At 59.9% G+C, this 13,306-nt stretch overlaps 1 protein-coding gene across 3 annotated transcripts in view; it reads left to right on the plus strand.

Annotated features, from left to right (window-relative positions):
• EPHA2 (EPH receptor A2) overlaps window positions 1–12,766 on the plus strand; it is a 29,298-nt gene extending 16,532 nt beyond the window's left edge. For all 3 annotated transcript variants that reach the window (XM_073903298.1, XM_025857037.2, XM_025857038.2), the window contains 14 exons: window positions 1,102–1,257; window positions 1,371–1,703; window positions 2,177–2,292; window positions 2,947–3,100; window positions 3,771–3,870; window positions 4,361–4,416; window positions 4,659–4,784; window positions 4,886–5,071; window positions 5,258–5,319; window positions 5,435–5,644; window positions 5,860–6,009; window positions 6,701–6,894; window positions 7,507–7,662; window positions 11,815–12,766. In XM_073903298.1, coding sequence (XP_073759399.1) covers window positions 1,102–1,257; window positions 1,371–1,703; window positions 2,177–2,292; window positions 2,947–3,100; window positions 3,771–3,870; window positions 4,361–4,416; window positions 4,659–4,784; window positions 4,886–5,071; window positions 5,258–5,319; window positions 5,435–5,644; window positions 5,860–6,009; window positions 6,701–6,894; window positions 7,507–7,662; window positions 11,815–11,920 — 2,105 coding nt within the window. In that variant the 3' untranslated portion in view covers window positions 11,921–12,766. The remainder of the gene's footprint in view (window positions 1–1,101; window positions 1,258–1,370; window positions 1,704–2,176; window positions 2,293–2,946; window positions 3,101–3,770; window positions 3,871–4,360; window positions 4,417–4,658; window positions 4,785–4,885; window positions 5,072–5,257; window positions 5,320–5,434; window positions 5,645–5,859; window positions 6,010–6,700; window positions 6,895–7,506; window positions 7,663–11,814) is intronic.
• Window positions 12,767–13,306: the final 540 nt, after the last annotated feature.

The raw sequence follows: 13,306 nt of genomic DNA on the forward strand, positions 1-13,306 counted from the left end.
CCCTGCCAAACTCCTACTCAGCCTCTAAGCCCCAGCTGAAATATCCCGCTGTGACTCCTCGGACCTCCTTAGCTCTTCCCTACTCCTTTATGGCAGACGTAGTCACCCAGTCCCACTCCCTGAGCCATGCCATAGAGTGATATCCTGAGGTGAATAAGATGGAGGCGGGTACAATAATGGGGGGGTTGCAGAAGAGGTCCCTAGGGTGATCCCACCCCCCACTCTGGCCACTTCAGCAGCTGCCCAAGCCCTGAGCAGCCCTGCACCATGGGCCCCGTGTCTGAGCAGCTTCCTGCCTGTCAAGCCAGGAAGGGGCTTGGGGCAGGGGCAGGGGCAGGATAGGGTGGTGGGAGGAAGAAGCCTCTGGAGTCAGGTGCCTGAGCCCCTAGCCGGTGGGGCCAGGACAGGACCTTCCACCGGGGGAGGAAACGCTGCTTCCTGGCTGCCCTGGTGAGGGGCGGAAATGACTCGGTCCTGGAAGTAGCTCCACAGAAGGTGCTGGGGGCCTGGCCTTTCCTGCTTCCTGGTGGGCCAGCCCCGGAACAGGAAGGCAAGCGGGTCCTGGGCTGGGGGGGGGGGGGGGGTGGTGCGGACACCTGCAGGGGTGGCATCCTGAACGGGTGTGCCTGACCGCTGGGATGAGGCAGTGGTGACAGTGGGTCAACAGAGGCCAGTGGTGAAGATGCATTTACTGCCCTGGGCAGCTCTAAGGGAGGTGGGGACCCATCGGGCTGGTCTGCACAAATTAAAGGGGAGGAGGCAGGCGGGCAGCATGCTCCATCCGGTGCCGAGCCAGGTGTGAGATAGGATCCTCGGGTGAGATGTGAGCCTTGAATGCCAGGCTCAGGTGTGGCCCTGGGTGCGAGAGCTGGTGGGGGGGTGGTATGCAGAGGTTTGGTGCACACGGGCGAGGTCCTTCCTGGGTGCCCAGCCTGAGCTGCGTGCTTGCCGTGCACTTTGTCTTCACAAGATGCTTTACCAATGAGAAACCAGGCCCAGAGCGGTTTAGCAACCTGCGTGGGGTCCCACAACAAGGTCCCACTAGAAAAGTCACTTCAGGTGGGACCTGGTTGAACTGATGTCTATCCCTGTGTCCGCCAGCCTGCTCGCCTGGATTCTTCAAGTCTGAGGCATCGGAGAGCCCCTGTTTGGAGTGCCCCATGCACACGGTGCTGGCCCCCGAGGGGGCCACCTTCTGTGAGTGTGAAGAAGGCTATTTCCGGGCCCCGCAGGACCTGCTGTCGATGCCCTGCACTCGTGAGTCTTGCCGTGGGTCAGGGAGGGTGGCCGGGGGGTGGGGGGGACGTGGTGTGCTGCTTGACACGTCCAGGCTACCGGGATCTGAACTCTGGCCTCTGCCCTCTGTGCAGGCCCACCCTCCGCCCCGCACTACCTCACGGCCGTGGGCATGGGCGCCAAAGTGGAGCTGCGCTGGACGCCCCCCCAGGACAGTGGAGGCCGGGACGACATCATCTATAGCGTCACCTGTGAGCAGTGCTGGCCCGAGTCGGGCGAGTGCGGGCCCTGCGAGGCCAGCGTGCGCTACTCTGAGCCACCGCACGCGCTGACCCGCACCAGCGTGACCGTCAGTGACCTCGAGCCACACATGAACTACACCTTTGCAGTGGAGGCCCGCAACGGTGTCTCGGGCCTGGTGGCCAGCCGCAGCTTCCGCACCGCCAGCGTCAGCATCAACCAGACAGGTGCGGGCCGCGCATCGGCAGGACGGCCACCCAGGGCTTGGCTGTGTCCAGAGAGAGGCAGCACCCAGTGGTTAAAAAGCACAGGCTGTGGGGTTACGTCCGAGCTCTGTGACCCCTCTCAATTTCCTCCCCTATAAAATGGGAGTCTTAGTAGGGCTCTCAAGAGGATTCAGTAAATTATTATATATAGGGCTCTTAGAATAGGGCCTGTCCACAGACAGGATATACCAAAAGTTAGCTATTGTTTGACTTTTATTATTTATGCACTCGTAACCACTCAGAGGGCACCCCAGATGTGCCAGCCCATGGGGCCCAGGGCCTGTGGCTCTGTGTGTGCTGGAGCCAGAAGAAAACCAGCTTGAGATCTGAAGAGCCTGGGCTATGGATGGGACTGGGTCTGGGGGCACTCGCCCCCCTCCCCCAACTGCCCCCATGTGGCTCCTCACACTCCCCCCCCCGACTGTCCTGCCCAGAGCCCCCCAAGGTGAAGCTGGAGGGCCGCAGCACTACCTCGCTGAGTGTCTCCTGGAGCATCCCCCCACCACAGCAGAGCCGTGTGTGGAAGTATGAGGTCACCTACCGCAAGAAGGTAACTCAAGGGGTCAGGGCTGACCCTGGCTGGGCTGTAAGCAGAGGATGGCCTGGTCCCATAGATGCTTATTACCACATTCTGCAGATGAGGACACTGAGTCTGGGGTCTTCCTGAGAGTCACCTCTCCCAGGCCAGCAAAGCAGAGAGTTGTGGGAGGGAGGACACAGTGTTCTGGAATCCCCAGAAGAGATAGTCAGGGTGGGGGAAAGAGCCAGGTCTTGGCGATCAGACAGACCTCGGTTCGAGTCTTGGGTCATGCATTTGCTGGCTGGAACCTTGAGCGACTCACTTCATTTCTCCGAGCCTCAGTTTCCTGCCCTGTAAGAAGAGTGTCAAGGGGCACCCGGGTGGCTCAGTCGGTTGAGTGTCCGACTCTTGGTTTTGGCTCAGGTCATGGTCTTGTGATCATGGGATCCAGCCCCATGTTGCATTGGGCTCCACACTCAGCTGGGAGTCTGCCTCTCCCTCTGCGCCTCCCTGTGCTTGTGCTCACACTCTCTCTCAAATAAATAAATAAAATCTTTAAAAAAAAAAAGTAAAATCTTAAAAGAAAAAGCATCGAGTTTGCTAATGTGAGCTGCCTTGCTAAACTGGGCTGTGGGTGGTCTCTGGTGGGTTGAGCTGATGCCCTCGTCCTGCCCTCACCCACAGGGGGACTCCAACAGCTATAACGTGCGCCGCACTGAGGGCTTCTCGGTGACCCTGGACGACCTGGCTCCCGATACCATCTACCTGGTCCAGGTGCAGGCGCTGACGCAGGAGGGCCAGGGTGCCGGTAGCAAGATTCATGAGTTCCAGACGTTGTGTGAGTTGGGCAGCAGGGCATGGGCTAGGCCGGGGCCCTGGAACAGACAATTGGGACGTCTGGGAGGAGGAAATGGATCAAAGAACTTAGAAATGCCCCCCTCCTGGTCAGCCAGGCCCTAGGAGAGCCTGGTGGGGATCGGCCCCAACTCTGGAGAGGGGTCCCAGGGACATGCGTTCAGGGCAGCGTTGTGAGAAGGAGGGACATGGGGTCCAGCATCTGCAGACGCAGTTCCAATCCTGTGTCGTGGAAAAAGTCCCACGCACCTGGCGGTTCCTACCGTATTCCCTGGGGAAGACCTGTCATTTACCATCTCTGAAATGGGAATAAGTATTCTCATGAACCATCACAAGTAAAGGCATCCAGCACATGTCCCTAAAGTGGCCCTTGGGTGCAAAGGGGGCACATTGCCGGGTGCCTGGGTGGCTCAGTTGTTGGGCGTCTGCCTTCGGCTCAGGTCCTGGTCGCAGGGTCCTGAGATCGAGCCTCCGCATCGGCTCCCTGCTCTGTGGGAAGCCTGCTTCTCCCTCTCCCACTCCCCCTGCTTGTGTTCCCTCTCTCGCTGTGTCTCTCTCTGTCAAATAAATAAAATCTTAAAGAAAAAGGGGGCATGGCCATGTTTTAGGGTGCAAGGGGGGCTCCCTTGTCATCAGCTGGTCTCCCCTGACAGCCACGGAAGGATCTGGCAACATGGCGGTGATTGGCGGTGTGGCCGTTGGCGTTGTCTTGCTTCTGGTGCTGGCAGGAATCGGCTTCTTCATCCATCGCAGGTTCGTCGGAGCCCACGCCCCGGCTCCCCAAGGGCTGAGGTGGGACGCAGAGGGGCGGGAACCTCGGTTTCCTGTCTGGAAAATGGGGCTGATGGTAATCTAATCCCTGCCTCGCGGGGCCCGTGAAGATGCAGTAAGCTGTCAAGTGCCCAGCACGGTGCCTGGCACGCCACGGGGGCTCAGGACATGGCGGTTATTATCTTTGCTCTCGTTAGTAACGGTGTGTCCACACTTCCTCTGGACACGCAGACAGGAAGCTCTGGGAGCTCTAATGAGGAAAGCTTTCATTATGGCCACTTAAGGGGCCATTATGGGGCGTAGATCCCAGGGAGGGAGCCCTGCTTGCTCATTTCCTCCCCGCCTCTCCCAGCACACCAAGCCCCCACTTAGGACGGGGCGGCTGGAGAGGGGGGCGGGTGGCAGGAGGCTCATGGCCAGAGCAGGTCGCTGACCTCCCCTGTGTGTTTGGCTCCCCATGGGGTTCTCTCAGGAGGAAGAGCCTGCGGACCCGCCAGTCCTCAGAGGACGTTTACTTCTCCAAGTCAGGTGAGATGCAGCGCCCTTCCATGCTCGGCCCCGCCCCTGCCAGCCCCCCAGGGCCCCCTAGTTCTGTGGTGGAGATGGGGCAGCCAGGGCGCTCCCAGGGCTCTGCAGGGGGCGGGACCCGGGGCTTCCTTGGGTGCCTCAGAGGGGCTGAGCTGGCAGCTCAGTGATCATCATGTGGCCTCCTCCTCCTCCTCTTGGGTGATCCCTCCCCAAACTGGGACCCTGCCTCTCCTCCCTTCCAGAACAACTGAAGCCCCTAAAGACATACGTGGACCCCCACACGTACGAGGACCCCAACCAAGCGGTGCTCAAGTTCACCACCGAGATCCACCCCTCCTGTGTCACGCGGCAGAAGGTGATTGGAGCAGGTGAGTGTGGCGCCCTGCAGGGGGGCCTGGGACCGGTCGGGGGCACCCGATGGCCGGTGGCCGGGCTGACTGGGTGCTCCTCCTGCCTCGTCTTCCCACAGGAGAGTTTGGGGAGGTGTACAAGGGGACGCTGAAGGCATCGGGGAAGAAGGAGGTGCCCGTGGCCATCAAGACGCTGAAAGCCGGCTACACGGAGAAGCAGCGGGTGGACTTCCTCAGTGAGGCCAGCATCATGGGCCAGTTCAGCCACCACAACATTATCCGCCTGGAGGGTGTTGTCTCCAAATGTGAGCGTTGGTACCAGGGTGGGGACGGGACCTCGACCCAGGACCTGACCACCCCCAGTGGGGGTGAAGAGGGGCTGCTAGGGCCACCAAACGGGGGGCTCTGTGCATAGCTGTGCCCACCGCCCCCCCCAGTCATGCCCCCCGTCTACTCTGGCCACCCCCTGACACCTGTGCCGCCCTCTGCAGACAAGCCCATGATGATCATCACTGAATACATGGAGAACGGGGCCCTGGACAAGTTCCTTCGGGTGAGGCTGCGGGTCGGGGTAGGTGGGAACCCGGGGCTGGTGGATGCTGGGGCCTGCTCGGCGTGCTCGCTCCACTGGGCTCGGGGGCTGCTGGCTGAGGGCCTGTGCTCCGCAGGAGAAGGATGGCGAGTTCAGCGTGCTGCAGCTGGTGGGCATGCTGCGGGGCATTGCGGCCGGCATGAAGTACCTGGCCAACATGAACTACGTCCACCGCGACCTGGCTGCCCGCAACATCCTCGTCAACAGCAACCTAGTCTGCAAGGTGTCTGACTTCGGCCTGTCCCGCGTGCTAGAAGACGACCCCGAGGCCACCTACACCACCAGTGTAAGTGTTACGGCAGCTGTCGGCCCCCCCCCCCGGGGTGAAGCGGCCTCCACACTGCCCCAGGTCCCCTCACCTGTGCACCTGGGCGTGGGCCTCCGCAGGCAAGAACGCCTCCAGGGAGCATGGGCCAGGGGCCCCGGCTCTCTCCGGCCTGGCTGCGAGAGTCCTGGGGCTGGCCAGAGGGACGGTAGTGACCGGGCCTGGGCCCCCTGCAGGGTGGGAAGATTCCGATCCGTTGGACAGCCCCGGAGGCCATTTCCTACCGCAAGTTCACTTCCGCCAGCGACGTGTGGAGCTATGGCATCGTCATGTGGGAGGTGATGACGTACGGTGAGCGGCCCTACTGGGAGCTGTCGAACCATGAGGTAGGTCCCCGCACCCTGCCCTGAACTGGAGCCCTTTACTCCTTTCTGTGCCCTGGCGGCCGGTCAGAGAAGAGTTTTGGGGGCTCATTTTCATCTGGTACGTTCAGTAAATGTTTATCGAGGGCCTACTATGAGCCAGGCCTTGTGCTGGGCTCCAGAGCCAGCCCCTGCTACCAGTCGGTGGCCGGACACGGAAACGGGTAGTGGGGAGGGGGTGTGCGTTCCTGGGTGCGTGCACCTGTGTGTGTGCGTGCGTGCGTGCGGTAGATGCATTTGCGTGCATGTGAGCGTGCTCACCTGGTGCCTCATGCGGCCTGGGGACTGAGGTGCAGCGAGGGAGCGGGGGCACGACACGGAGTGGGAAGTGGGCTCTAGCTGAGTGGCTGGTGTAGACGTCCCGGGACTGGAGGGAGGCTGGCTGCAGGGCACACGGCGTGGCTGCTGCCTGGGCTGCTCCGGAGGGAGCAGGGTCAGGAGCCCCTTCCTCCGTGGAGCTCTGGAGACCGCCCCCTTAGCGTCTGCCCTTGGTGCCTCTGACACTTGCATGTCGGACTCGAGAAAGAAGGCTCATCCCCTCTGTGTCTGGGGCTCCCCTTCCCTCCTGTGCCCACCTGCGCGCGTGGGGCCTCTGCAGGGAGCCTGCAGGGGTGTGGTGGCCACGTGGGCATCGCTGACCGTGCAGCCTTCCCAGGTGATGAAAGCCATCAACGACGGCTTCCGGCTGCCCACGCCCATGGACTGCCCCTCCGCCATCTACCAGCTCATGATGCAGTGCTGGCAGCAGGAGCGTGCCCGCCGCCCCAAGTTCGCCGACATTGTCAGCATCCTGGACAAGCTCATCCGAGCCCCCGACTCCCTCAAGACCCTGGCTGACTTTGACCCCCGGTGAGTTCCGTAGCTCCCGTGCGCAGCAGCTCCCAGTTCTACTCCTGAGCTGCTGCGGGGTGGCGACCAGCCAGGGCCGGTGGGCAGGGGGCTCAGGACTTCCACGTGGGCTTTGCTTACCCTGGACAGGGGCTCAGGTGAGACTAGGAGAAGCAGTTGACATACATGGGAAATGTGCCGGGCCCTGCGCTCAGCGCCTGACATGTTTTAACTCATTCAAACGACCGATGAGATGGGTCCTATAATTATCCGCCTTTTGTTGATGAGGAACCTGAGACAGGGCGATTAAGTATTTTATGTGCTGGCAGGTGGCCAGGCTGGGGCTGTGCCTCCAGGAACCTGAATCTTAACATTTTGTTATTTTGTGGTTATTGGTGGTGGTGTTGCCAGTGGGAGGGTTGGGGTAGGGTGGCAGCAGGAGTGCTCCTGACATGCCAGCCTGTCTGCCTGAACCCTACCCGACTGGGCTTCTCAGTTGCCCAGATAAGGAAACTGAGGCATGGGGCGGTGGGGTGGGGTGGATCTCCCAGGTTGGGGAGCGGCAGGCTGGGGGCCCTGGGGCCGGCTGGCTGCTGTCGCCGCTCACCGGCAGGTGGGTGATTCCCGTTGCAGGGTGTCCATCCGGCTGCCCAGCACCAGCGGCTCTGAGGGGGTGCCCTTCCGCACGGTGTCCGAGTGGCTCGAGTCCATCAAGATGCAGCAGTACACAGAGCACTTCCTGGCAGCCGGCTACACCGCCATCGAAAAGGTGGTGCAGATGAGCAACGAGTGAGTCCGGCCCCACCTTCTTCCCACCTCCCCACCACGCCCCTCTTCCTCTTTCTCCTTTTGGGGGCAGACAGGCTTTCCAGGAAGGGCAGAGCTGGGCCGGCAGCCAGGAATTCTGGGCACTCGGGCCTGGCTCCCCTCTCTTCCTGCAGCTTTTGGGGAATGGGAAAGTAATAGTCATTGTCCTAATCAGAGCAGTGTTTCTCGCGGACTGACTGTGTGCCTGAGCACTTTGAGTCAGGCCTCAGGATGACTTGGCAGGTGGGGCTTGTCCATCTCCCCGCAGACAGGTGGGAAACTGTGGGGCGGAGAAGTGCAATGACTTGCCCAGGGTCCCATGGCCACTAGGGGCCCAGTAGGGCTCCAGCCCTGGTCAGTGAGGGCCTAGAACTCAGGGACCACGGAGGTCATTAGTGGAGAAACTGAGGCTGAGGGGATAGGTAGCCTGCCTGAGGTCACACAGCCAGTTAGAGGCAGGGTGCCTCTCCAGGGTGCCGAAGAGAAATGGGCAGAGCCCTTGGACTTCCTGGCTGTTCCCTAGGAGAGAGTGCCATAGGCCATCCCCTCTCGGGGACCTCTCCCCACATGGTTGTCAGGCTGCCCTGTGGGAGCTCTGCTCTCCCCTCCCAACACCAGGGACCCTTCCCGGCATGGCCTTGGCAAGGACACCTCTTCTCATCCCTGGAGGGGGAAGACATGATCCTCTTAGCTTTTGTGCCTCTAAAAATAGTGTTAAGTCCCAAGAGCCCAGCTTGTTTAGGGTCCAAGGTCAGGGCCGGAATGGGCCCTGGGGCTGGGAGGTTTTGGGAATCACATGGAGGGGTCCATCCGGGTCTCACACAGTTCTGGGTCACAGAAGTTCTGGGATCTGAGCCCGAGCAAGAACATTCTCCAGGGCCTCTGAAGACCGCTCAGCTGGGCTGCTGATTGCCAGTCAAAGCTTCTTAAACCAGGCGGTGGCCCATCCCAGGGGACGGGGAGTCAGAGCCAGAGCGGGCCAGAGGGAGGCCTGGGGAGAGGGGGTGGGTCCCAGGCTTGGGCTCTGCAGTCACACTTGGCTTCAAGTCCCACATCTGCCACTTCCTAGTGGGAGACCTTGGTCAGATTTGGTTCCATCTTTGAGCCTTGGTTCCTGTTTGCCAGCTGTGCAGTTTGCATGGGTGAGAGCAGGTGATGTGCCTGGTACGCAGGAGGGGCTTAACCCACGTCACTCTCCTCTTCCCCCCTCCCTGACCTCCTTGCTCTCAGCCCGCAGCCTGTGGGCCAAGGCCAGGGTTCCTGCACCCCCTCATTTTGCCTGGGAACCTAGAACAGCCCCTCGGCCCCTCTAGGGGCTCCCACCGGGGACAGCATAGCTACTCTTGTGGGTGAGCAGAGCGGAGCGGAGGGCAAGGAGAAGGGCTTACAGGAAACACATGTTCTTAGAAGCTTCCTGAAATAGCCCGGGGTGCTCCTTGGCCAATTCCTTTCCCACGAGCAGGGATGGGGCTGTCCTGGATGGATGGAGGCTGTGTGTGTGTGTGCATGTACGCTGTGTTTTGAAAGGCCTGAATAAAGGCAGGAAGTCATTCCACGCTCCCTCCGCCTCCCACCAGCTCGTTGATGCTCCAAGCTGGGGCCCGCGTGACTCACCACCACTGCCTCCTTCTTTATTTCAAATATATGAAATGAATGCGGATCTTAGAGCACTTTTTTACCCTGAAGGCTGTGTCTACACGTGCCGTGAGTCCCAGTGGGAGGCAGGGAGCGGGTCTCAGAACTCAGCATTTTCCCGGATGGGGTCGGGTCAAGGTTTAGGCTTCAGTGTCCCCTCCACCCCCCACTCCCGTCCCTCCCAAGGGGCCGGCTGCTTGCCACCTTTTCTCGGGTTGAGCATTCACCAGGTTATTTTGGAGTTGCTTGAGTTTCTAGCCAGACTAGTGGTTCTAAATGTCTTTTGAGGAACTAAGGAAGTGGTAGATATTATAGCCCCAGAAAATGCCCAGTCTAACAAGAGGCCCTGTCCGGTGTCTGGGGTGATGCAACACAGCTCTCTGGGAGGGGGGCCCAGGCCGATGGGGCTTATGGTCACCACGTGCCCTCAGCATAGGCTTGGCGCTGATGCACTGTTTGCCGAGGGAACGAATCAGTGATGCGTGAGGCTCCAGGAGCCCTCTCTCACTCCCGGTGTCCAGGGCTCGTGCGCAGTAGGTGCTTGATGGGGAGGTGTGGCCTCTGGATTTCCCAGGGCCAGGGCCGGCATTGAGAGTGCTCAGGAAAAAGGTAGCCTCGGTCGTGTGTCTCCCTACCCCTGTGACGAGAGTTGATGGGAGTGACAAGAGGGAAACCGAGGCTGGGGCAGGCACGGTCTTGGGACGGTCTGTGACTCTCATCTTATGTGCCTCTGTGGTTAGCAGACGAGGCAGGGAAGGTGTCAGGGTCTCTTTTGTGTGAAAAAGAGTGGAGCTGGGGTAGGTGGCTCAGGAGCATCTAAGCAAAGCTTCCCATTTTACATATACAGAAACTGAGGCCCAGAGACAGAACAGGACCTGCCCAAGGCTTTGATGAAGTCCAGGACTAGAATTTGGTCTCTTGCCTCCCGGCCCAGGGTCTTTGCTTCCTAGACGGGCCTCAGGAACAGCCTCAGCTCCCACCCTGTCAGATTAACTACACCAGTCTGGGAGAGGGGCCCAAGGCGGCCTGGGTAGTGGCTCCATGTTCACTCATTCATTCAGCAGATACTTCTTGAGGACCTACTGTGTACCAGGCCTATCCTGGAGCCCAGGGGACTAGGTGTCTGCTCTTACCCTCCTGGCAGTCACTTAACCCACTGGTTCTTAAATCATACATCAGGGTCTTTGGGACCCGATAAGATGCAGACTCCCTGCTCCCCCGCCCCCCCCCCCCGCCCCGTCAGAACTTCAAGGTCAGTGAGTCTGGACTTAGGCCTGGGATCCTGCCTTTTCAGGAAGTGCCTCCTTCCCCGGGGGTCCCAGTGCTTCCCTGGAAAGCCACACTTGGAGACCTACAGGTGTGGGGGAAACAGCGCTGCTTTTTCAACAGCCCCAGCTGTTTCGGTTAGAATGGCCCGCAGTGGTGGGTTGGGAAGTTCTCCCCGGTGTCTGACTTCTGGCCTTCCTGCTGCGGCGGGAGCAACCAGCCCCTCCTGGAGGTCCCTGAGCCATCCTCCCCATGCACCCGGGTCTGCCCTTCCCTGCCCGGTGCTTCTCTGAGGGCTCCCAGAGCCTGTGGGAAAGTCATGTCTCCGGAATTGCAAACAGGAGCTCACACTGTATAATTAGTTTCATTTACAGCCAGGAGACGGCCCATAAAAACCTGGGTGTTTTCATGGGTTTGGGCTGATGGGTGAGGGTGGTGGAGGAGAAAACCCCAGAGTGAGCAATAAACGTCCTGCTCCAGGGCTCCTGGGAGCATAAGTGGTTTTACAAGGGGATTGGGGGGGGGCATAGAGAGGGGGGCAGGAGAGGGCTGTGGGCTCCTGGGCACATCTCCCCATCTGGCTGCCGCCTTCCCCCTCTGCCACCCGTTTCCGGGGGATCGCCCACCCTCCAGTTAGTTACTCATCCCATTTTACAGGTGAGGAAATTGAGGATGCTAAAGGGAGAACACCTGCCTGGGGGGGGGGGTGACCTCGTCACCTGATTGGTGACCGCAAGCCCCTCCCCTTAGCCGCCTGCACATGGAACTTTAACCCTTGAGGTCCCCCTGCAGTGTTTCCCGAGTTCTTCCTCAGTTGTCGGCATGGAGCACTCGGAGGGAGGAGGGGTGGAATAAAGTGGTGGCTGGGAAGAGGCCTTGGTCGGGGGAGCTGTGAGCAACAGCTAGAGGGTCCCTGCCCCCGCTCCCCAGTCCCCAGTGATGGTGTCCACGCTGCTCCCGGGAGGAGGCTCTCTGAGCCTCAAATGTTCAACTCTGCAAAATGGCGGTGAAAAGAGCACCTGCTTCACAGATGACGGTGTAGATTGCACCGGGGAGGGGAGAAGCTTCTCACAGAGTGGGAGTGGGTGCTTCTGTCACCTTCCTGACTTGGTTGATGTTAGCAAGCCTTCAGGTTGTGGATCCTCCCATCGAGCCTCGGCCCGCCCGCCCCCCCAACTCCCTCTTCTCCTCACCTCTCCCCAGCCCCTAACTCCCTCTCTCCCTCCCCTACAGCGACATCAAGAGGATTGGGGTGCGGCTGCCCGGCCACCAGAAACGCATCGCCTACAGCTTGCTGGGACTCAAAGACCAGGTGAACACAGTGGGGATCCCCATCTGAGCCCCGGCAGGCCTCAAACCCCCTTGGCCAAGAATACTTGAAGAAGCGGAGTGGTCTCCCTGCTAGCTCTGCACTGGGCCACCAGGGACCTTATTTATTTCTAGTTATTCCTTACTGATGCCACCCTGAGGCCTCTGCTGGGGGGGAGGTCTTGGACAACACCTTGGCCTATACTGGGGAGATGCTCAGGGACCCCGAGCTGGGGGCCTCTTCGTCTTCGAAGGACAGACTGCCAAGCACTTAGCAGGCGCCGCCATGTTCCCAGCATGCCCTGGGGCAGGAGCCCCGCCAAGGCATTTGGACAGACACAGGACATTTCCAAGCTGACCTCCCCTTCGCTGTCTCGGGAGGTGGAGAGGTTAGCCTGTGGCCACGTGAACAGGGTACCTCCAGCGCCACCCACAAATGAGAAGACAGCCGGCAAACTCAGCTGGGCAAGACCCAAAGTGGTTCCCCGGTCCCTCTGGTGCCTTCCTCAGCCCCCCAGGCCCTGTCCTCAGCCCCAACGGGCCGAACCTTGCTTCCCTGGGGCCCTCGCAGGATGCTTGGTTGTGTTGAGGTTTTTTTTAAATATATATTTTGTACTTTGTGGGGAGTATGTGTGTGTGGCAGGGGGCCCAGCCAGGGCTGGGGGGCAGACGGTGGCCTGTGTCATACATTCCCAGGCTAGGGGCCAGTCCATTCGGTCTCCCTCCCCTTTAGACAACATTCACTATGTCAGTGTTACTGATTTTGTTTTTGTTGTATTTTTTTCGAACCTTAATTTATTATTATTTTTTTTTATATTTATTGTTAGGAAATGACTTATTTCTGCTCTGGAATAAAGTTGCAGATGGTTCAAACTGATCTTGGTTTTGAGTCTTTGGAGGAGCCGCGGGGCCAGAGAGAGGCCCTGTGTGTTGGAAGTGGGGGGTGGGGAGCTTAGCCCGAGCGCTTAAACAGAGCCTCTTGCCCAAGGCACACACATGTCGTGGAACCATGGGAGTGGGGGTGGGTGGGAGGTGGGCAGGAGGCCAGGAAGCAGGCCCTGCCGAGCCTGGCCTCCATGCCAACAGGCCTCTGTCACCTTTGATCTCTAGACTTCTGGAGGGCTAGGAGGCCGGAGGACGGTGAGAGCGGCCACGGCCCCCCCCCCCCCCCCACATCTCTGCAGAGCTTGTTGAAATAGATTCTTCAACCATCCACGTAGGGCCCTGAGGTTTACAAAGGCTTCTCACAAGTTTTGGCTTGTTGGAGCCTCAGTACCCTGAGTTTTTGTGAGCAGCCCCATTTTACAGAAGAGGAAAACTGAGGCTAGGCCCAGGGATAGGGCTTGCCCAAAGCCACACAGCAAGTTAGAAGCAGAGGCCAGAATTGAAAGCAGGGCCGGGAATCCCAATTAGATGC

Source organism: Callorhinus ursinus, unplaced genomic scaffold, assembly GCF_003265705.2.
Source record: "Callorhinus ursinus isolate GAN/ISIS: 27379988/994484 unplaced genomic scaffold, GSC_fseal_2.0 scaffold18, whole genome shotgun sequence".
Lineage (NCBI taxonomy): Eukaryota > Metazoa > Chordata > Mammalia > Carnivora > Otariidae > Callorhinus > Callorhinus ursinus.